The following is a 21517-nucleotide window of genomic DNA, read 5'->3' on the forward strand; positions in this document are numbered from 1 at the left end:
CATGAGCTAATTCATTCCTTGCTCTTTCACCACTACTTATTTGGTGTTCGACATTCTAGGGAGAGTTACTTGTGAATTGTTTTACCTGATAGAAAGTGTCATGGAAACAAATTTGATAAGCAACAGCTAAGAAACAAAGGAGCAACGAAGACAATACAACATTTAAATTATACCAACGCATACTTAAAAAAAAAAAAACTGTCGTAAGCCAGTGTATATTTGTGGAGTGTTTTCACTTTTTTTTTATTGAAACAGTATGAACAAACACACTGCAATTAAATAAAAGGACTTGAAGAAATCAGACAGTAAAATGAAAGACCTAGAGTTGATAACATGGAGCAAAAGCGGAACATAAATGTTGTCGCAAACGATTGCAGTGTCTAAAGCGGATTCATTAAACAATTATCATCCCTCATTCAGTGCACTTATTAACTGAGTTCTTAATGCAAGCGGAGCTAAGCTGAGACTGAACGATTTTTACACCCGTTAATGACTACTAACGGTTATGAAGAAAATGTGTGTATTTTTGCTTGGTATACTCTATCCCAACTAAAGTAAGCAGAAGTACGGTGGATACATGATAAAAGACAATGCTAGCAGAATGGGGGCTAATAACCACTACCTGTACATGGAACACATTTTTTGGTGAAACCTGAAGTCGTCAAAACTGTCCTATTGGAATGGGTGGCAGTTAAAGTACAGTCAATTCACATGAATGTACTTCAATAGTAACATCTCCAAACTATCCATGGAATACCAGAGACAGTGGCACAAACCCTTCTGCTAAATTTCACAGATATGTACTAGGTTTTTATGTCAGTGTTAAAGCTGGCAGAATGTCACGTTGCACTTGCAAATGAGCCGTCTTTTCATTGGCCCCTCGCTAACCCTCAGGACATGAGCACAATGTCGAAACAACTTCTGCATACAGTGCTTCATATAGTTGTTGGAACATTTCTGTAGTGAGGGACTCATTGGCTAGGTGTTAAGATGACAAAATACTAATGTGGTTGGTTTTTCAGAGGGATTTTCAGTTAGGTCCATTGGCCACAATAGCCTTTGGCTGCTTTGCAATGTTCCATATACTGAATGCTATAGTGAGCAACTGCAACATATGATAAAGTAATAACTATAGTCCCTTTGCATGGTATATACACCCCGTGGAATTCACAACATTCTCTCCCATCTCCTTTTTTCCATATTCCCATTTTTTCTTGTATAGGTCCTCTTCACCAACTCTGATGCACATCTGTGTTAATGTACACACCCTTGCATAAGAGAGAGCGTTTTCTACCACAAGTGAGATAATCCCTTACTTATTTTTACAAATCCAAATGAAAGACCCTGAAATTCACTTTGACATCCTGTGGGCAACCTTTTCTTCAGTTTGGTTGTTGGTATGGGGGTTTGCTGTGTGGTTGTACAGGACCGTTGATGTCAATGGCTCCGTCTTGGGAGTGAGAAGAGGAGAAGTGGGCAAACATCCTCCCCCACACACCTTCTCCTCCTTTTGTCAACAGTCCAAGATCCTGGTTAAGTTAGAGTGCTGGTAGAATGCTTGTTTAATGACAGGAAGTTACATAGATCAGAATTGCCAGAACTTTTTGGGGACTTCCTGTCTTGCAGCCTTTCTCCTCAGGGGCTGGGGGATGAAGCGAGAAGGAGAAAGAGAGTAAGACAAATAGGCCAACACACACAAATATCTGGTTATGCCTCATAAAAATGTCAGTCGATGATTGAAGATGGTTTGGAAAATAAAATAATAAAAAATACTTGATTTATGATTTTAAAGATAACACAGCACATACAGAACATTACTTTTAGTAGATACTGTCGTTTTTAATGAAATGTCATCATTCATAAATATAAGGAGTCTCTATTGACCCCAAAATGAGGAAATAAAAACATGGATTCATGTAATTTAATTAATTCACACACCTCAATATACTGGGTGTTATCTTGGTTATGGACACTGTACAGACATTTTGGGCCTGGGATCAGGATATAGCTTGTTTTGTATGGTTTTACATAAGGAGAAACAGACTTGAAATCCATGGAATTTGTGAAAGTAAAATGTATTAAATTCCAAATCTAGTCAATTCATACAAAGCGTTTCAAAATGGACCAACGACAACAACAAATATCTTTGAATTAGTTATCGAGATAGAACACTCAAGAGGACAGCCTTGAACCATGGAGAGTCAGGGGGTTAAGATGGTTAACTGGGAAACAATCAAAGAGAAAATGATAGAAACCAAGATGCTCCTTCTTTTGGCAGCCCTTTTCTTAGCAGCAGCAGCAGCAGCAGCAGCAGCCGCCCTATGGCATAGAAAACGCTCCCTGTTAGCAGGCAAGCACATCCCCAGACATGACAGCATTCTCAGAGGAAGGGGTGTTGTAGAGAGTACAGCAGCTGTCTGTTGGAACATGCTTCTTGTTCCCATTTAAAAAGTTAATTAACACAACTTCATTTTCCAAGAAATTCAGACACTTCTATTTGAATCGATGATTCAAATATATTATGTTCAGAGGACCAGTTATGGTTGAAAAGTGATGCAGGTTGTGTATTATCTATTAAAACACATTCTTCGTAACAACCCGTACACCAATTTCACCATTGTGGCTTAAAGGGATAGTTTGGCCCTTTATCTACATCCCCAGAGTCAGATGAACTCAGGATACCATTCTTATGTACTGTATCTGCATGCGTAAGTTGTGGAAATGTAAGAGTATTGTGCATGGTTTTATGGTAGCTTCATGCTTCTACAGCATTCTTAGTCCTCTAATGAGATCATGACAAGGCAAACAGGACATGCACACTGTGTATGTGTGCACGTGCATGCCTGCACCCAATCTAGTTCCATATGAGTATCCCTTGGAGGTACTTACGAGTATTTGCCCATTCTCCTCACCACGGCGATCACCACGGCGATGACAACGATCACTGCCACCAATGCACCAATCCCAATACCAACCACTTGTCCAGAGCCCATACCCTCTGTGGAAGGAACACAAAGGTTACTCCACCAGAGTGACCTCAATAGGGACACAACAACACGTTTGGTGAAAGAACAGGAAGGAAACCGAGAGAAGGAAAAGATAGATGTAAAGAGGGAAAGACAGAACAAAGACAAAATCAACTGAAAGGAAATAATTAAAATTAAGGGAGAATCGGGCAAAGCAATCTCATGGTGTCTTGTGCTCTACATATCATTGGCCTCTATTTGATACCGCTATATGGGAGCAGACAGACTGTAGCATTGGGAGGGTTTCCTCAGTTTCATGGTCTCTCTATATCTATCTATTTACAGATATCTCCTGTCCTGAGATCCTCAGTACTTACCCTCTGGTTCCTCCACCTCCACCACCTCCTTAGCCTCTGCAGCTGTCGTGGCCTCGGCTTCGGGCGCCGCCGGGGCCTCGGTGTGGATGGCAGGGGGGTTAGTTGTGGCCGCTTCCTGCTTGGCATCTTCAGTGGTGGGGGCAGGGGCTTCGGTCTCCACAGGAGCGACCTCCGTGGCAGCAGCCTCAGTAGCGGCGGTTTCTTCTCCGGCAGGGGTGTCCGTTACGACATCCTCGGCGGCAGGGGTGTCCGTTACGACATCCTCGGCGGCAGGGGTGTCCGTTACGACATCCTCGGCGGCAGGGGTGTCCGTTACGACATCCTCGACCGCAGCTTCGGGTTCAACTGAAGGGGCATGCGTGACTACGGGATCTTCCTCTTTGAGGGCCTCGGTGGCCTCGGGAACAGCAGGGGAATCTGTCACCAGCTCTACTGGTGTCACCAGTGTGCCTGACGAGAAGCAAAGAGAGGTCAGAGACTGGTAGAAGCAAATAAACAATATTCACACACGCTGAAGAGAGAGGCTACATTTGTTGATGACATACTGTACATGATCATTTATTTTTTTGTGTGATGTTAATATCCTAAACAGCAGCTCATGGAGTCCTATTCACCATTTGGTTTCTCTGTCATTTCACAATAGTTTTGAAATGTAGTAGCTGGAAAGAGAGAATGACGGTTGGAAAGTACCTCATTGTAAGGGCATGGTGAAATAATTTGAGAGAAAAACTACGTGAATATTAACATTCTTCCTTGACATTATGTTCCCAGTAATTTTCTCTCCCAGCCTAAGGCTTGACTCATCAGTAGCAGTGAGAACATGGCTGCCACATCCCATGACTGAACAAACATTGGTCCTTCCTCCCTCCCTCCTCCCCAGTCCCACCCACCCCTCTCCATCCTGTCTTGGGCTGTGTTTGCGCACTCGCATGCCCCACCCTCTGCCTCATTTGCTGTAAAATGGAGTCTCCACCTTAACAGGCCCTAGATAGGGACGGCAGGAAGTCAGCAGATGAGGGCATACCATTAAAACACCAAGAGGGGTAAGAAACAATGGACAATTCAGTATAAAACAACACAACTACAGTAGATGCTTAACAGTTGTTGCGCATTGCTTGAGAAAACGGGATCCAAATTACTCAAATGTGTTGGAATGAGTTGTTTGTGATGTTACCAGAGAGACCAAAGATCTGCACGATCTCAACCTAAATAAAAATCCTCTCATCTGGCCATTTTTGGATGGCAATAACAGTTGGAAAGGAAGCTCTTTGAGCTGAGCTCAGTGAAACGTCAATGCTTGTAGTGAAATGTACTATAATCTATCCTATAATTGTATGAACCCACTTGTAATAAGAATAGCCTCTTTGTTCAAAGGGTTGGACCGCAAAGTAGAAGCTGAGTGAGACCTTACTGTAGCGCTCTACAAATCAAGTCCTATCTGTGCCTGTTCCCTTCCAGACCACAACTTTGCTTGGACAGCGCAGCTTCGAAATTATTAAGTAGAAGTCCATTTTAGTGGAGGACTGAAATTATGGTAAACTTGCAAACTTGCAACGTGTTCTGCTGCAGTCTCTCCTTTTCCCTGAGAGTACTCTTTGCCCCTTTCAAATCTGCAATATGAAACTTCTCTGAGCTCAGATCTGTCTTAACTTAGAACCTAACATCATTTCTATGCCGTTTCACAGTGATTCTTCAGAACCCTTCACAACAGAGAATGCTTTACGAGGTTAAAAATAACTCTCTCTCTCGTTGTCCCACAACTGCCCCATTATTCTTAGTCACCTATTTGCTCAAATTCTCATTAGCAACAAGCAAGTTTAAATAGAACTTGCTTGATTGTTATAATGAAATAAAATGCTTGTTCTCCAATGACTTTGCTGTTTGTTTGGAAAGTCTGATGATAAAGTGCCATTATGTCCGCTGCTCATAATAAGCTCTAAGTACTATTTCCTTCCAACTGTGCTGGCTAATACAGCTGTGCTAGTGAGTAAGAGAACAGGATTGTTGCCCTGTCTCCTTCTCTCTCCCTCCCTCCTTACCACTATGCTTCTCGCTCTCTCTCTCTCTCTCTCTCTCTTCTCCCCATCTTCTCCCTGCCATGCCCCCAACCCATGAATTAAGATGCTCCTGATAAAGATTTTGGGAATGCTGTAACGTTAGCTCTGCAAGAGTAGAGCGGGGCGAGGTGGAGAGGGCGCAAGAGCGGTGATAAAGGGTTGATTGAAGCCGGAACGATATAGAGCCCAGCGGCAGCCACTTTCATTTATTCACTCTCTCACTCATCCTGCTCCATGAACAGGGGCCTAGTTCCACAGTCTGTCTCAGGTTTAATGTCCCATTATAGCCTGACCTCAGAGCAGATGTGGTTGTGACAGAGGAGGCTGGTGGGGGGAGCTATAGGAGGACGGGCTCATTGTAATGGCTGGAATGGAATTCATGGAATGCTATCAAACACATGAAAACCAAATGTCTGACGCTGTTCCACCTATTCTATTCCAGCCATTACAATGAGCCCGTCCTCCTATAGCTCCTCCCACCAGCCTCAACTGGTGTGCGAGTGTGTGTATGCTTGAGTTTCAGTGTGTGTGTGTATCATCAGCTCCCTAAATCACCTCTGTGCAGTAAAAGTCTGTCTCGATGACCCTGCTTTAAAATTTCTCTCAAACAAGATCCTTGGGGAGGAGGGGGACCATAAAAGGCTGGCAAACAGGCAAACAGGCGAGAGTGAAAAGTGAGAGAGTGACAGAATACAGCAAAGGGCCGGGAGAAGCGGTGGGGCCCGTATTGGGTCGGGATCCTGCCTGTCGGACAGTAATGGCATCATGAGGGAGAACAACAGAGAGGGGGAGAGAGAAAAATATACATTGTGAGAGAGGGAGAGATAGCAGGACAGATCCATCACCATCAGCTGCCACTGAGGGTCCCCCCCCCCCCCGTGTGTGTGTGTGTGTGTGTGTGTGTGTGTGTGTGTGTGTGTGTTGCATGCATGTGTGTTGCATGCGTGTGTGTACGTTTAGGGGGGAGATAGGCCTGTGCTAAGCTATCTGTAGACAGGTCTGCAGATGTATGAGGGAGTGTGTCTGCTGTGGTCCCGGAGCCAAAGAATGTTGTTCCTTAGCTGGGGAGGTATCCTCCCATCCCATCTCATCACGGTATGGCCTAAGCAGAAGCGCTGGCCTCCCATGCTAACCGTATGAGTTGCACTTTGAGTTGAGCAGGAGAGGTCTGATAGCCAGAGTGGAATATTCCCACGGGCTGTTATCTTAGACGCAATAGTGTCCACATACAGGCCATGTTTTTTTCCTCGAGTAGAGATATCCCACTGGGCAAAAAAACTAGTTGAATCAACGTTGTTTCCACATAATTTAAAACGTTAAAAATCAAGGTGATGACGCTGAATCGTGGAAAACTTATTGGATTTGCAAAAAGTCATCAACATAAGGAGATTTTGTATTTTTTTCAGCCAACTATTAATCTCAATCCAATGACATGGTGACATTTTTTGTTGATTTCACGTTGAATTCGTGTTAGTTGACAACTCAACCTAATGTCAATTTAAAAAATAGACTAGTCCTCTTCTGGACAACACAGCTGAGGCCGCCGATGGCACACGACTTCTATCAAGCCGTATATCCTGTGAACTTAAAAAATATATAGGCTAAATATCACCAATATATCTCAAGCTGACTGCTGCAAAATATTGAGTCACCAAAACAAATATAGCGATAAATCCAGTGAAACTCATGAATCTATTATTAATTCAACTTTAACAGCACATTAAGTTAACCCCCCTTTTCTCCCTCCTCTTGGCAGCAGCTAATAGGGATTCTTTATTTTTTTATTCATTTAACCAGGTAGGCCAGTTGAGAACAAATTCTCATTTTCAACTGCGACCTGGCCAAGATAAAGCAAAGCAGTACGACACAAACAACAGAGTTACACATGGAATAAACAAACGTAAAGTCAATAACACAATAAAAAAGTCTATACATAGTGTGTGCAAATGAAGTAAGATTAGGGAGGTAAGGCAATACATAGGCCATAGTGGAGAAATAATTACAATTAAGCAATTAAACACTGGAGTGATAGATGTGCAGAAGTTGAATGTGCAAGTAGTGATACCGGGGTGCAAAGAAGCAGAAAAGATAAGACAGGGCTTTACCTAGCTAAGACTTATAGATGACCTGGAGCTAGTGGGTTTGGCGACGAATATGAAGCAAGGGCCAGCCAATGAAAGCATACAGGTCGCAGTGGTGGGTAGTATATGGGCTTTGGTGACAAAACGGATGGCACTGTGATAGACGGCCTCCAATTTGCTGAGTAGAGTGTTGGAGGCTATTTTATAAATGACATCGCCGAAGTCAAGGATCGGTAGATAGTCAGTTTTAGGAGGGTATATTTGTCAGCATTAGTTAAGGATGCTTTGTTGCGAAATAGGAAGCCGATTCTAGATTTAATTTTGGATTGGAGATGCTTAATGTGAGTCTGGAACGAGAGTTTACAGTCTAACCAGACACCTAGGTATTTGTAGTTGTCCACATATTCTAAGTCAGAACCGTCCAGAGTAGTGATGCTAGACGGGCGGGCAGCAATCGGTTGAAGAGCATGCATTTAGTTTTACTTGCATTTAATTAAGAGCAGTTGGAGAGTTGTATGGCATTGAAGCTGGTCTGGAGGTTTGTTAACACAGTGTCCAGAAGTATACAGAATGGTGTCGTCTGCGTAGAGGTGGATCAGAGAATCACCAGCAGCAAGAACGACATCATTGATGTATACAGAGAAAAGAGTCGGCCCGAGAATTGAACCCTGTGGCACCCCCATAGAGACAGCCAGAGGTCCGGACAACAGGCCCTCAGATTTGACACACTGATCTCTGTCTGAGAAGTAGTTGGTGAACCAGGTGAGGCAGTCATTGGAGAAACCAAGGCTGTTGAATCTGCCGATAAGAGTCAAAAGCCTTGGCCAGCTCGATGAATACGGCTGCACAGTATTGTCTTTTATCGATGGTGGTTATGATATGGTTTAGGACCTTGAGCGTGGCTGCGGTGCACCCGTGACCAGCTCGGAAACCAGATTGCACAGCGGAGAAGGTAATCTGTTTGTTAACTTGGCTTTCGAAGACCTTGGAAGGCAGGGTAGGATAGATATACAGTGCCTTGCGAAAGTATTCGGCCCCCTTGAACTTTGCGACCTTTTGCCACATTTCAGGCTTCAAACATAAAGATATAAAACTGTATTTTTTTGTGAAGAATCAACAACAAGTGGGACACAATCATGAAGTGGAACGACATTTATTGGATATTTCAAACTTTTTTAACAAATCAAAAACTGAAAAATTGGGCGTGCAAAATTATTCAGCCCCTTTACTTTCAGTGCAGCAAACTCTCTCCAGAAGTTCAGTGAGGATCTCTGAATGATCCAATGTTGACCTAAATGACTAATGATGATAAATACAATCCACCTGTGTGTAATCAAGTCTCCGTATAAATGCACCTGCACTGTGATAGTCTCAGAGGTTCGTTAAAAGCGCAGAGAGCATCATGAAGAACAAGGAACACACCAGGCAGGTCCGAGATACTGTTGTGAAGAAGTTTAAAGCCGGATTTGGATACAAAAATATTTCCCAAGCTTTAAACATCCCAAGGAGCACTGTGCAAGCGATAATGTTGAAATGGAAGGAGTATCAGACCACTGCAAATCTACCAAGACCGGGCCGTCCCTCTAAACTTTCAGCTCATACAAGGAGAAGACTGATCAGAGATGCAGCCAAGAGGCCCATGATCACTCTGGATGAACTGCAGAGATCTACAGCTGAGGTGGGAGACTCTGTCCATAGGACAACAATCAGTCGTATATTTCACAAATCTGGCCTTTATGGAAGAGTGGCAAGAAGAAAGCCATTTCTTAAAGATATCCATAAAAAGTGTTGTTTAAAGTTTGCCACAAGCCACCTGGGAGACACACCAAACATGTGGAAGAAGGTGCTCTGGTCAGATGAAACCAAAATGGAACTTTTTGGCAACAATGCAAAACGTTATGTTTGGCGTAAAAGCAACACAGCTGAACACACCATCCCCACTGTCAAACATGGTGGTGGCAGCATCATGGTTTGGGCCTGCTTTTCTTCAGCAGGGACAGGGAAGATGGTTAAAATTGATGGGAAGATGGATGGAGCCAAATACAGGACCATTCTGGAAGAAAACCTGATGGAGTCTGCAAAAGACCTGAGACTGGGACAGAGATTTGTCTTCCAACAAGACAATGATCCAAAACATAAAGCAAAATCTACAATGGAATGGTTCAAAAATAAACATATCCAGGTGTTAGAATGGCCAAGTCAAAGTCCAGACCTGAATCCAATTGAGAATCTGTGGAAAGAACTGAAAACTGCTGTTCACAAATGCTCTCCATCCAACCTCACTGAGCTCGAGCTGTTTTGCAAGGAGGAATGGGAAAAAATGTCAGTCTCTCGATGTGCAAAACTGATAGAGACATACCCCAAGCGACTTACAGCTGTAATCGCAGCAAAAGGTGGCGCTACAAAGTATTAACTTAAGGGGGCTGAATAATTTTGCACGCCCAATTTTTCAGTTTTTGATTTGTTAAAAAAGTTTGAAATATCCAATAAATGTCGTTCCACTTCATGATTGTGTCCCACTTGTTGTTGATTCTTCACAAAAAAAATACAGTTTTATATCTTTATGTTTGAAGCCTGAAATGTGGCAAAAGGTCGCAAAGTTCAAGGGGGCCGAATACTTTCGCAAGGCACTGTAGGTCTGTAACATCTCCCCCTTTGAGGAGGGGGATGACCGAAGAAGCCTTCCAATCTATGGGAATCTCAGACGATACGAAATAGAGGTTGAACAGGCTAGTAATAGGGGTTGCAACAATTGCGGCGGATAATTTTAGAAAGAGAGGGTCCATATTGTCTAGCCCAGCTGATTTGTAGGGGTCCAGATTTTGCAGCTCTTTAAGAACATCAGATATCTGGATTTAGGTGAAGGAGAAATGGGGGAGGCTTGGGCAAGTTGCTGTGGGGAGGTGCAGAGCTGTGCAGAGCCCCAACCGGGGTTGGGGTAGCCAGGTGGAAAGCATGGCCAGCCGTTGAAAAATGCTTATTGAAATTCTCGATTATCATAGATTATCGGTGGTGACAGTGTTTCCTAGCCTCAGTGCAGTGGTCAGCTGGGAGGAGGTGCTCTTATTCTCCATTGACTTTACAGTGTCCTAGAACTTTGGGGAGTTTGTGCTACAGGATGCACACATTTCTGTTTGAAAAAGCTAGTCTTTGCTTTCCTAACTGCCTGTGGATATTGGTTCCTAACTTCCCTGAAAAGTTGCATATAATAAATACAGCAATATGAATTGAGATGGCTTAAAAGGAGCCACAATAAATATATCAAGTTAAAGTCCAGAAAGCCATCAAATGATACCATCAGTTCACTGTTTTATAGGTTTCTATGCAGTCATGTGTTTTTTTCTTTCTTCTCTTCACTGTGTGTGGTGTAGGTGTAAGATGAGTGAGACATTCATGTTCATGCTGACAGTGAAGACACACAAGCCCTTGGTTTGGCTATGTTGTGGAGGTGCCCCCTTGGCCTAATGGCTGGACTGAATTACCCTCTGTCAGTGCCTGCCACACCAAACTACACCTCTGTCTGGGGCTACTGCGTTCACAAGCTAAAATAGCCCCCACCTTGGCTGACTCAAACTCAGACAGATCTGTATTTTCTCTCCACACAGATTTGGCATAAAACAGGCAAGCCTACATCTTCAAACTTGAAACTTTTGATAGCTTAAAAAAAGGCATGCTGGTGACGTAAGAGATGCTTTCCTGAGTTGATTTTACAGCACACGTCTCATACAGTGCATTCGGAAAATATTCAGACCACTTGACTTTTTCCACATTTTGTTACATTACAGCCTTATTCTAAAATGTATTAAATTGTTGTTTTTTCCCTCATCAATCGACAAACAATGCCCCCATAATGACAAAGTAAAAACAAGTTAAGACATTTTTTGCACATTTATTACAAATAAAAAACTGAAATATCACATTTACATAAGTATTCAGACCCTTTACTCAGTACTTTGTTGAAGTACCTTTGGCCGCGATTACATCCTCGGGTTTACTTGGGTATGACGCATGATGGCGCTGACAGAGATGGTCGCCTCGCTTCAGGTCCTTAGGAAACTATGCAGTAATTTGTTTTTTTTATGTATTATTTCTTACATTGTTAGCCCAGAAAATCTCAAGTGTTATTATATGCAGCCGGGAAGAACTATTGGATATAAAAGCGACGTCAACTTACCAACATTACGACCAGGAATACGACTTTCCTGAAGCAGTTCCTTTGTTCAGACCTCCACCCTGGACATGGAATCTTATCCCAGAGGCCAACCCAAAACAATGCGGTCGTTGCAGGGGAGGCAGACGGAGCGGCCTACTGGTCAGACTTAGAAGGCGAGCACACCATCCACCGCTTCTGAGAATATTACTCGCCAATGTCTAATCTCTAGACAACAAGGTGAACGAAATTAGGTTACGAGTTGCATTCCAGAGAGACATCAGCGATTATAACATTCTCTGTTTCATGGAAACATGGCTCACTCGGGATATGTTGTCAGAGTCGGTACAGCCACCCGGTTTCTTCGCACATCGCAGTGACAGAAACAAACATCTCTCTGGTGAGAAGATGGGCGGGGGTGTGTGCCTTATGATTAACGATTCATGGTGTAATCATAACAACATACAGTAACTCAAGTCCTTTTGTTCACCTGACCTAGAATTCCTTACAATCAAATGCCGACCGCATTATCTACCAAGAGAATTCTGTTCGATTATAGTCACAGCCGTGTATATCCCCCCCAAGCAGAAACCACGACGGCCCTGAAAGGACTTCTATTTAAACTGGAAACCATATATCCTAAGGCTGTATTTATTGTAGCTGGGGATTTTAACCAAGTTAATCTGAGTACAAGGCTTCCTAAAATCAGCATATTGAATGCGCGACACAAGCTGGTAGCATTCTGGACCATTGCTACTCTAAAGCCCTCACCTACCTTCCCTTCGGCAAATCTGACCATGACTCCATTTTGTTGCTCCCAGCCTATAGACAGAAACTAAAACAGGAAACGCCTGTGCTCAGATCTATCCAATGCTGGTCTGATCAATCGGATTCCACGCTTCAAGATTGCTTCGATCACGTGGACTGGGATATGTTCTGGGTAGCCGCAGACAATAACATTGATGTATATGAAGACTCAGTGAGACAATTTATTAGCAAGTGCATCGGTGATGGTGTACCCACTGTGACTATTAAAACCTTCCCTAACCAGAAACGGTGGATTGATGGCAGCATTTGCAAAAAACTGAAAGCGCGAACCACCGCTTTTAATCATGGCAAGGCGACTGGAAACATGACCGAATACAAACAGTGTAGCTATTCCCTCCGCAAGGCAATCAAACAAGCAAAGTGTGAGTATAGAGACAAATTAGGGTCACAATTCAACGGCTCAAACCTTAGCATGTAGCAGGGTCTACAGTCAATCACGGATTACAAAAAGAAAACTAGCCCTGTCCCGGACATTGACGTCATGCTCCCAGACAAATTAAACAACTTCTTTGCTCGCTTTGAGGACAATACCGTGCCACTGACAAAGCCTGTGGGCTCTCCTTCTCCGTGGCCAGCGTGAGAAAAATATTTAAACGTGTTAACCCTCGCAGGGCTGCCGGGCCAGACAGCATCCCTAGCCGTGTCCACTGAGCATGCGCAGACCAGCTGGCTGGTGTGTTTACGGACATATTCAATCAATCCCTATGCCAGTCTGCTGTTCCCACATGCTTCAAGATGGCCACCATTGTTCCTGTCTCCAAGAAAGCTAAGGTAACTGAACTAAATGACTATCGCACCGTAGCACTCACTTCTGTCATCATGATGTGCTTTGAGAGACTAGTCAAGGATCATATCACCTCCACCCTACCTGGCCCTGGGTCTTAATCCTGCCCTGTGCAACTGGGTCCAGGCCGCCCCAGGTGGTGAAGGTTGGAAACAACATCTCCACCCCGCTGACCCTCAACACTGGGGCCCCATAAGGGTGTGTTCTCAGCCCTCTCCTGTACTCCCTGTTCACCCACGAAATCATCAAATTTGCATATGACACTACAGTGATAGGTTTGATTACCAACAACAACGAGACGGCCTACAGGGAGGTGGTGAGGGCCCTCGGAGGTGTCAGGAAAATAACCTCTCACTCAACATCAACAAAACAAAGGAGATGATCGTGGACTTCAAGAAACAGCAGAGGGAGCATCCCCCCATCCACATCGATGGGACAGTAGTGGAAAGGGTATAAAGTTTTAAGTTCCTTGGCGTACACATCACGGGCAAACTGAAACGGTCCACCCACACAGACAGCATGGTGAAGAAGGCACAACAGCGCCTCTTCAAACTCAGGAGGCTGAAGAACTTAGGCTTTTCACCTAAAACACAATTTTACAGATGCACAATCGAGAGCATCCTGTCGGGCTGTATCACCGCCTGGTACAGTAACTGCTCCGCCCACAACCACAAGGCTCTCCAGAGGGTAGTGCGGTCTGCACAACGCATCACCGGGGACAAACTACCTGCCCTCCAGGACTCCTACAGCACCCGGTGTCACAGGAAGGCCAAAAAGATCATCAAGGACAACCACCACCCGAGCCACTGCCTGTTCACCCCGCTATCTTCCAAAAGGCGAGGTCAGTACAGGTTCATCGAAACTGGAACCGAGAGACTAAAAAACAGCTTCTATCTCAAGGCCATCAGACTGTTAAACAACCATCACGAACAGAGTGGCTGCTGTCAACATACTGACTCAAATCTCTGGCCACTTTAATACATTCAATAAATAGATTTAATAAAAGGTATCACTAGTCACTTTAAATAACGACACTTTAATAATGTCTACATATCCTACATTACTCATCTCATAGGTATATACTGTATTCTATACCATCTACTGTATCTTGCCTATGCCGCACGGTCATCACTCATCCATATATTTATATGTACATATTCTTATTCATCCCTTTACATTTGTGTGTATAAGCTAGTCATTGTGAATTTGTTAGATTACTTGTTAGATATTACTGCACTGTCAGAACTAGAAGCACAAGCATTTCGCTACACTTGCATTAACATCTACTAACCATGTGTATGTGACCAATAAAATTTGATTTGATTTTACAAGCTTGACACAACTGTTTCTCCCATTGTTCACTGCAGATCCTCTCAAGCGCTGTCAGGTTGGATAGGGAGCGTCACTGCACAGCTACTTTCAGGTCTCTCCAGAGATGTTTGATTGAGTTCAAGACCGGGCTCTGGCTGGGCCACTCAAGGACATTCTAAGACTTGGCCCGAAGCCACTCCTGCACTGTCTTGGCTGTGTGCTTAGGGTTGTTGTCCTATTGGAAGGTGAACCTTGGCCCCAGTCTGAGGTCCTGAGTGTTCTGGAGCAGTATTTCATCAAGGATCTCTCCGTACTTTGCTCTTTCCCTCGATCCTGACTAGTCTCCCAGTCCCTGTCGCTGAAAAACATCCCCACAGCATGAAGCTGCCACCATCATGCTTCTCCGTAGGTATGGTTCCAGGTTCCCTCCAGATGTGACGCCTGGCATTCAGGCCAAGGAGTTCAATCTTGGTTTCATCAGACCAGAGAATCTTCTTTCTCATAGTCAGTTCATTAGGTGCCTCTTGGCAAACTCCAAGTGGGCCGTCATGTGCCTTTTACCGAGGAGTGGCTTCCGTCTGGCCATTCTACCACAAAGGCAGTGGTGGAAAAAGTACCCAATTGCCATACTTGAGTAAAAGTATAGATACCTTACTAGAAAATTACTCAAGCAAAAGTCACCCAGTAAAATACTTTTTGAGTAAAAGTCTAAAAGTATTTGGTTCTAAATATACTTAAGTATCAAAAGTAAAAGTACAAATAATTTCAAATTCCTTATATTAAGCAAAGCAGACGGAACCATTTTCTTGTTTTTAAAATGTATTGACAGCCAGGGGCACACTCCAACACTCAGACATCATTTACAAACAATTTGTTTTTAGTGAGTCCGCCAGATCAGAGGCAATAGAGATGACCAAGTATTCTCTTGGGTGTCAAAGAAAAAGTAGTGAGTAAAAGGTACATTATTTCTTTAAGAATGTAGTGAAGAAATAGTAAAAGAGTGCACCAGAGATGGTTGTCCTTCTAGAAGGATCTCCCATTTCCACAGAGGAACTCTGGAGCTCTGTCAGAGTGACCATCGGCTTCTTGGTCACCTCCCTGACCAGGGCCCTTCTTCTCCGATTGCTCAATTTGGCAAGGTGGCCAGCTCTAGGAAGAGTCAATGCTGCAGAAATGTTATGGTACGCTTCCCCAGATCTGTGCCTCGACTCAATCCTGTCTCGGAGCTCTACACACTATTCATTCGACCACATGGCTTAGTTTTTACTCTGACATGCACTGTCAACTGTGGGACCTTATATAGACAAGCATGTGCCTTTCGAAATCATGTCCAATCAATTGAATTTACCACAGGTGGACTATCAAGTTGTAGAAACATCTCAAGGATGATCAATGGAAACAGGATGCACCTGAGCTCAAGTTTGAGTCTCATAGCAAAGGGTCTGAATACTTACGTAAATAAGGTATTTATGGTTTTATTTTTTTAATATATGTGCAAAAATGTCTAAAAACCTGTTTTCGCTTTGTCATGATGGGGTATTGAGTGTAGATTGATGAAGATAAAAATGTATTTAAGCGATTTTAGAATAAGGCTGTAACGTTACAAAACAGTTAAACAGTCAAGGGGTCTGAATACTTTCCGATTGCTCTGTATGTGGTGTGTGAGGGCACACTTGAATCACTTTACAAGCAGGCATGGACAGATGGCACTGACCCGGGTCTGTAGCCAGATGTGCTGGAGTGAGTCTTTTAAAGGAGAGCGGCTCAGACAAAGCTCATTTTGAGCCAGGAGGGGCTTGGGAGAGGAATGCATAGGTAGTCAACTGGGTAAAAATAATTAACAGGCTCATTTCGGAGCATGTGCAGGTTTTTCTACTTATTTGATTCATGTTATTTTTATTTTTATTATCAGGGCGTGGAGCAGAGAGGAGCAGCTTTAAGAGTTGACGCTCTTCAGGCCTTCGTGAAAAGGGCTGCGTCTGGTCGGTAAAGGTTGCCGTTTAAAAATAAACCCCCTTCAACTGTGCCCTGGCCCGGCCCTAGACTCATCAACCGGGAGTAGGGGGAACAGTAGGAGAGGAGGGGGCGGCCGGAGTGGGGGTTGAGGGGGGCTGGTAAAGCTTGATACCCTGCCAAAGATGGGTAAATGTGGAGGGGGCGGTGGGCCATGGCAGTCTAACAACATGCGGTAGAGGTGGGGCAGCAGGCAGCAGCCCTCACTGTTAAGCCCTCACTGTTAAGCCCTCACGTAGCCGGGTGTTCTCTCTCCCAGTCACATCCATATGACAGTCTTAAATATAGAGCTACTTTCTATTAATACCCACACACAAACTAGTCCTTCTGTACTCTGTCTCTGCTCACTTTTCTCCCTCTTTCCCTCCCCATGGGGAAATGATTTCCTACCTAGGACTTGCAAGGGAGAGTGGGAGAGGGAAAGAGAAAGATAGGGAAAAGGGTAGGGTAAAGATAGGGTAAAGCTTTCGGATTAAAGTGTACAGTGTGTATATTTGGTCAGACCCGAGCACTGTTTGGTAGCCTTCCAAAGGATATTCCTTTTTCTCCCTGCCGGCGGCCAAGAAATCATGAGCACGAGGCACAAGACCTCGCACCATTACATCACATTCCCCCTTGGGTCTCCGAATCCAACTTTCCTCCTCACCGAGGCTTGGGGAAGGAGTGTGGGGGGAGGGAGAGAGAGGGAACTGTTAGAATCGACACAGACTATCCACCCAGTCGCCCCTCTTTATTACATTAACACCCTCGGCCAAGGCTCTTCTTTTTCCATTCAGGATGATCCAAAGCAATTCACTGCTAAATGAAACGCACAACTTATATTTAGAGGAGAATTACAAGAGGCCAATACCACAGCTGTACACATTTCAAATGAAAAAATAACTACTGTGAAAAACAAAATAAACATCAATCAAACCAAAAAGGTGTTTTCACTTTTCCTTGAGAGAGAAACTTTAGAACTAAGGACAAAGAACTAAGAGCAGCCTCAAGATTCAAATTCACGACGCGGCAGGATACAAGCCAAACAGACAAAGGGTGTGTGAGTATGATAAGAGATGTGTGGTGTGGGAGTGTGAAAATCAGGCAGAGTGGCCAGACAGAAAAGACAGTGTGCCATGAGGGCTCGAGCCCTGGTTGTTGACTTACTTGCGTGTGCGACGGCACAGAGGTGGCCGACCAGGGCCAGCAGAAGCAGCAGCTGAACTTTGATCATGATGTCAAGTAGTCTTCTCCTCTGGTTAATGGTGTACAGAGACCCCCAGGGCAAAGAGCAACACTAGACCCTTTCACACACAGCACCACATGCACTGGCGTCTCCAGGGAGATAGCAAAAAAAGAAATGTCTTGAGGAAAAAGTTTCCAAAAATGTCCCAGGGAACTTGTTGTAGATAGAGACACGGACGGTCAGCAGCAGTAACGGCAGACAGCACGGCTTTGGAGGCTGAGGGAGAAAGGCGTGGAACACTTGATGGATGTCGACAGGGCAGGAGAGAGAGAGCGAGAGAGAGAGAAAGGATCTGGCCGGCTACTTGGTAGAATGGAGAGAGACAGGCACAGGGCAAGGGAAAGAGAGAGTGTGAGTGTGTCGGGAGTGGAGGACGGGTGCTGGTACTTTCGAGGGGGTGTGATGGTGAGCGGGGGGCTGGGCAGTGTAAGGTGGTCTCTGCCCCGGTGCTGCCTCCCTACTTGAACAGTCCAGTCAGCTACTGACTGCCCTGCAATACCAGCAGCACACACAAAAATATATTAATAAATACACCAATATATTTATACACACAAGGTAGACACCACAAAAACATACACAATTAGTTGCATGCAAATATACCCTCAAAAACAGACACTTTCTGTGGACATTTTGTGTGGACACTTTCCACACAAAATAAATAAAAATGCAGCACAACAGAAAAACAATTTCATTCCTCAGTTTTGACTAAACTTTTACAAATGAATCAAATAAATACCTTGAGTCAATAAGTATTCAACCCATTTGTTATGGCAAGCCTAAATAAGTTCAGGAATAAAGTTGCATTGCCTCTGTGTGCAATAATAGTGTGATTTTTGAATGACTACCTAATCTCTGCACACCACACATACAGATAATTGTAAGGTCCCTCAGTCGAGCAGTGAATTTCAAACACAGATTCAACCACAAAGACCAGGGAGGTTTTCCAATGCTTCGCAAAGAATTGGTAGATGGGTCAAAATTGAATAGGCATTGAATATCCCATGGTGAAGTCATTCATTACTTTGCATGGTGTATCAATACACCCAGTCACTACAGAGATACAGGCATCCTTCCTAACTCAGTTGCCGGAGAGGAAGGAAACCGATTTAACCAATGGTGACTTTAAAACAGTTACAGAGTTTAATGTCTGGATCAATAACATTGTAGTTACTCCACAATACTAACCTAATTGACAGTGAACGGAAAGAAGCCTGTGCAGAATACAAATATTCCAAAGCATGCTTCCTATTTGCAGAAAGGCATGAAAGTAAAACTGCAACAAAAATTTTTTTTGGGGGGCAAATCCAAAATAACACATCACTGTGTTTTTTTGTTGGTGGTGCATCATGTTATGGGTATGCTTGTCATTGGCAAGACAGAGGAAAACCTGGTTCAGTCTGCTTTCCAGACAAATTCACCTTTCATCAGGACAATAACCCAAAACACAAGGCCAAATATACACTAGTTGCTCACCAAGACATAATTGAATTATTATTAATTTTTTTACCTTTAACTAGGCAAGTCAGTTAAGAATAAATTCTTATTTTCTGGCCTTAAACTGACCCAGCAGACATGGACCAGTGCCGCCACGCCCTCATTGGAAGGCCTGAGGAGTTGCTTCGTGGGCTCATGGAAGGGTTCCAGAACTTGGCCGAACACCATCACTGAGCATTTAACACATTGCTGGAGAAAATCTGTGGGGTATCCGTTAGGCAGCCTACCACAATGGTGGTAGGTGTACATCATAACACTGATAGTGTACATCATAAAGCTGATGTCCGGCAGTGCACTCGCCTGGGCCACAAAACAATCCGCCATCTGCTTCACTCTGGAGGAGTTTGTGGGGGAGGTTCGGAAGGTGTTTGATTCTCCGTTGTCCGGGAGAGAGGCTGCTCGCAATCTGCTCCAGCTACGTCAAGACTCTGGTAATGTGGTAGACTACGCGGTGGATTCCCCCACGTTGGCAACTGAGAGTGCTTGGAACCTGGAAGTGCTGTTCGACATGTTCCTACATGGAGTATCGGAGGAAGTAAAGGACGAGCTTGCAGCCTGGGAACTACTAACGGATCTCGACTCGCTCATCGCTTTGACCATTCAGATCGAAGGAAGGAGAGGAGATTCCACCTCGCCTCCGAGGTATCCCGGAAGTCTCCAATGGCTCTGTTGCCGAGAGAACCCGAGGTTACCGGAGTTTCCCCGAGAGCCTCCGAAGACTGCCGAGGCTGTCTCCAGCTGAACGGCTATACAGGCATTCTCACTAAGAGCTGCCTGTAGTGCGGGACAACTGGCCATTTCTTCTCCACCTGTCCACTAAAAGACCAGGCTCACCGGTAGGAGCGAGTACTCTGGTGGGCCATACGGATAACTTTTCCTCTCCCATTACTCGCATCCCTTTTCATGCCATGTTGCTGTGGGAGAACCAGTCGAAATCTCTCCGGGTACTCATCGATTCTGGGGCCGATGAGAGCTTCATGGATGTGGCTTCTGAGCTGGATATCCCCACTCAGTCCCTCTCCATTCCCATGGTCGTTAGAGCACTGGACGGTCACTCTATAGGAAAGGTCACCCACAATACCAGCCCTATCAACCTACGTGTGTCAGGGAACCACAACGAGATGATCCAGTTCCTGCTCATTAAGTCTCCTCAGGTTCCCATGGTTTTGCTATTAGCCAGGAAAATCCCCTCATTGACTGCTCTGCCGGTGCAAATCATGGGCTGGAGCTTGTTCCACCCAATGCCTGAAGTCAGCGCAGCCTGCTCCGGGGCGTCTTCCTGGGGGCTCGGAAGTTGCCCCGGACCTCTCCGCCATTCCCGCGAGTACCAGGACCTCCGGGAGGTGTTCAGTATGGCCCGGGCCACTTTGTTGCCGCCGCACCGACCATATGACTGCGGGATTGACCTTCTCCCTGGCACCACTCCGCCCCGGGGACGACTGTACTCTCTGTCGGGTCCGGAGACCAATGCTATGAGACCTACATTGAGGACTCTCTAGCTGCTGGGTTCATCCATCCATCCTTCCGTCTCCCCTGCCGGCACAGGATTCTTCTTTGTTGAGAAGGACAAAATCCTGCGCCCGTGCATCGACTACCTGGGTCTGAACGATATCACGGTGAAGAACCGCTACCTCTCAGCTCCATCATCCCCTTTCTCAATTAATTAATTGCTGCAGGGAATGTACCATCTGATGCTGGGAAGGTGAGAGCGGTGGTGGATTGGCCCAAGCCTAGCTCCAGAGAACAGCTGCAACGTTTCCTGGGATTCTCCAACTTTTATCGCCGCTTTATCCAGGGCTACAGCACCCTGGCTTCCCCCGTTTGCACTCACCTCTCCCAAGGTTCCGTTCACGTGGTCCCCAGCTGCTGACTGGGCATTTCTGGATCTCAAACACCACTTCACCACTGCTCTCGTCTTGGTTCATCCTGAACCATCCAGCCAGTTCGTGGTGGAGGCCGATGCTTTGGATGTCGGAGTGGGAGCTGTTCTGTCCCAGCAGTCTGCCCTGGAACCTGGAATATCTCCGTAACACCAAGTGCCTCAATTCCAGGCAAGCTAGGCGGGCCCTACTGTTCACCTGGTTCAACTTCTCCCTCTTATACCGGCCAGGATCCAAGAATATCAAGCTGGATGCGCTGTCACGCCGCTATAGCCCCACGGCTACTACCCCGGAACCTGAGACCAGTGGGGGTTCGGCTAGGAACAATGCAGATTGAGTAGGTGTGTCCAA

At 45.0% G+C, this 21517-nt stretch overlaps 1 protein-coding gene across 2 annotated transcripts; it reads right to left on the reverse strand.

The window, feature by feature from the left end:
- Positions 1–214: 214 nt before the first annotated feature.
- Positions 215–18293, reverse strand: LOC110532231 (uncharacterized). Of its 2 annotated transcripts, none has more exons than XM_021615947.3 (4): positions 17714–18293; positions 3344–3793; positions 2890–2998; positions 215–1642 (listed from the first exon to the last, which is right to left on the reverse strand). In XM_021615947.3, the coding sequence occupies exons 1-4, from the start codon at positions 17778–17780 to the stop codon at positions 1636–1638; spliced, it is 633 nt and encodes a 210-aa protein (XP_021471622.2). In that variant the 5' UTR covers positions 17781–18293; the 3' UTR covers positions 215–1635. The 2 variants fall into 2 exon arrangements, with proteins under 2 accessions (XP_021471622.2, XP_090041871.1); XM_090185745.1 differs by having other exon boundaries at positions 215–2319; positions 17714–18283.
- Between the last annotated feature and the right edge of the window lie 3224 nt (positions 18294–21517).

Source organism: Oncorhynchus mykiss, chromosome 9 (genome assembly GCF_057628025.1).
Source record: "Oncorhynchus mykiss isolate SJ-2025 chromosome 9, ASM5762802v1, whole genome shotgun sequence".
In the NCBI taxonomy this organism is placed as follows: Eukaryota; Metazoa; Chordata; class Actinopteri; order Salmoniformes; family Salmonidae; genus Oncorhynchus; species Oncorhynchus mykiss.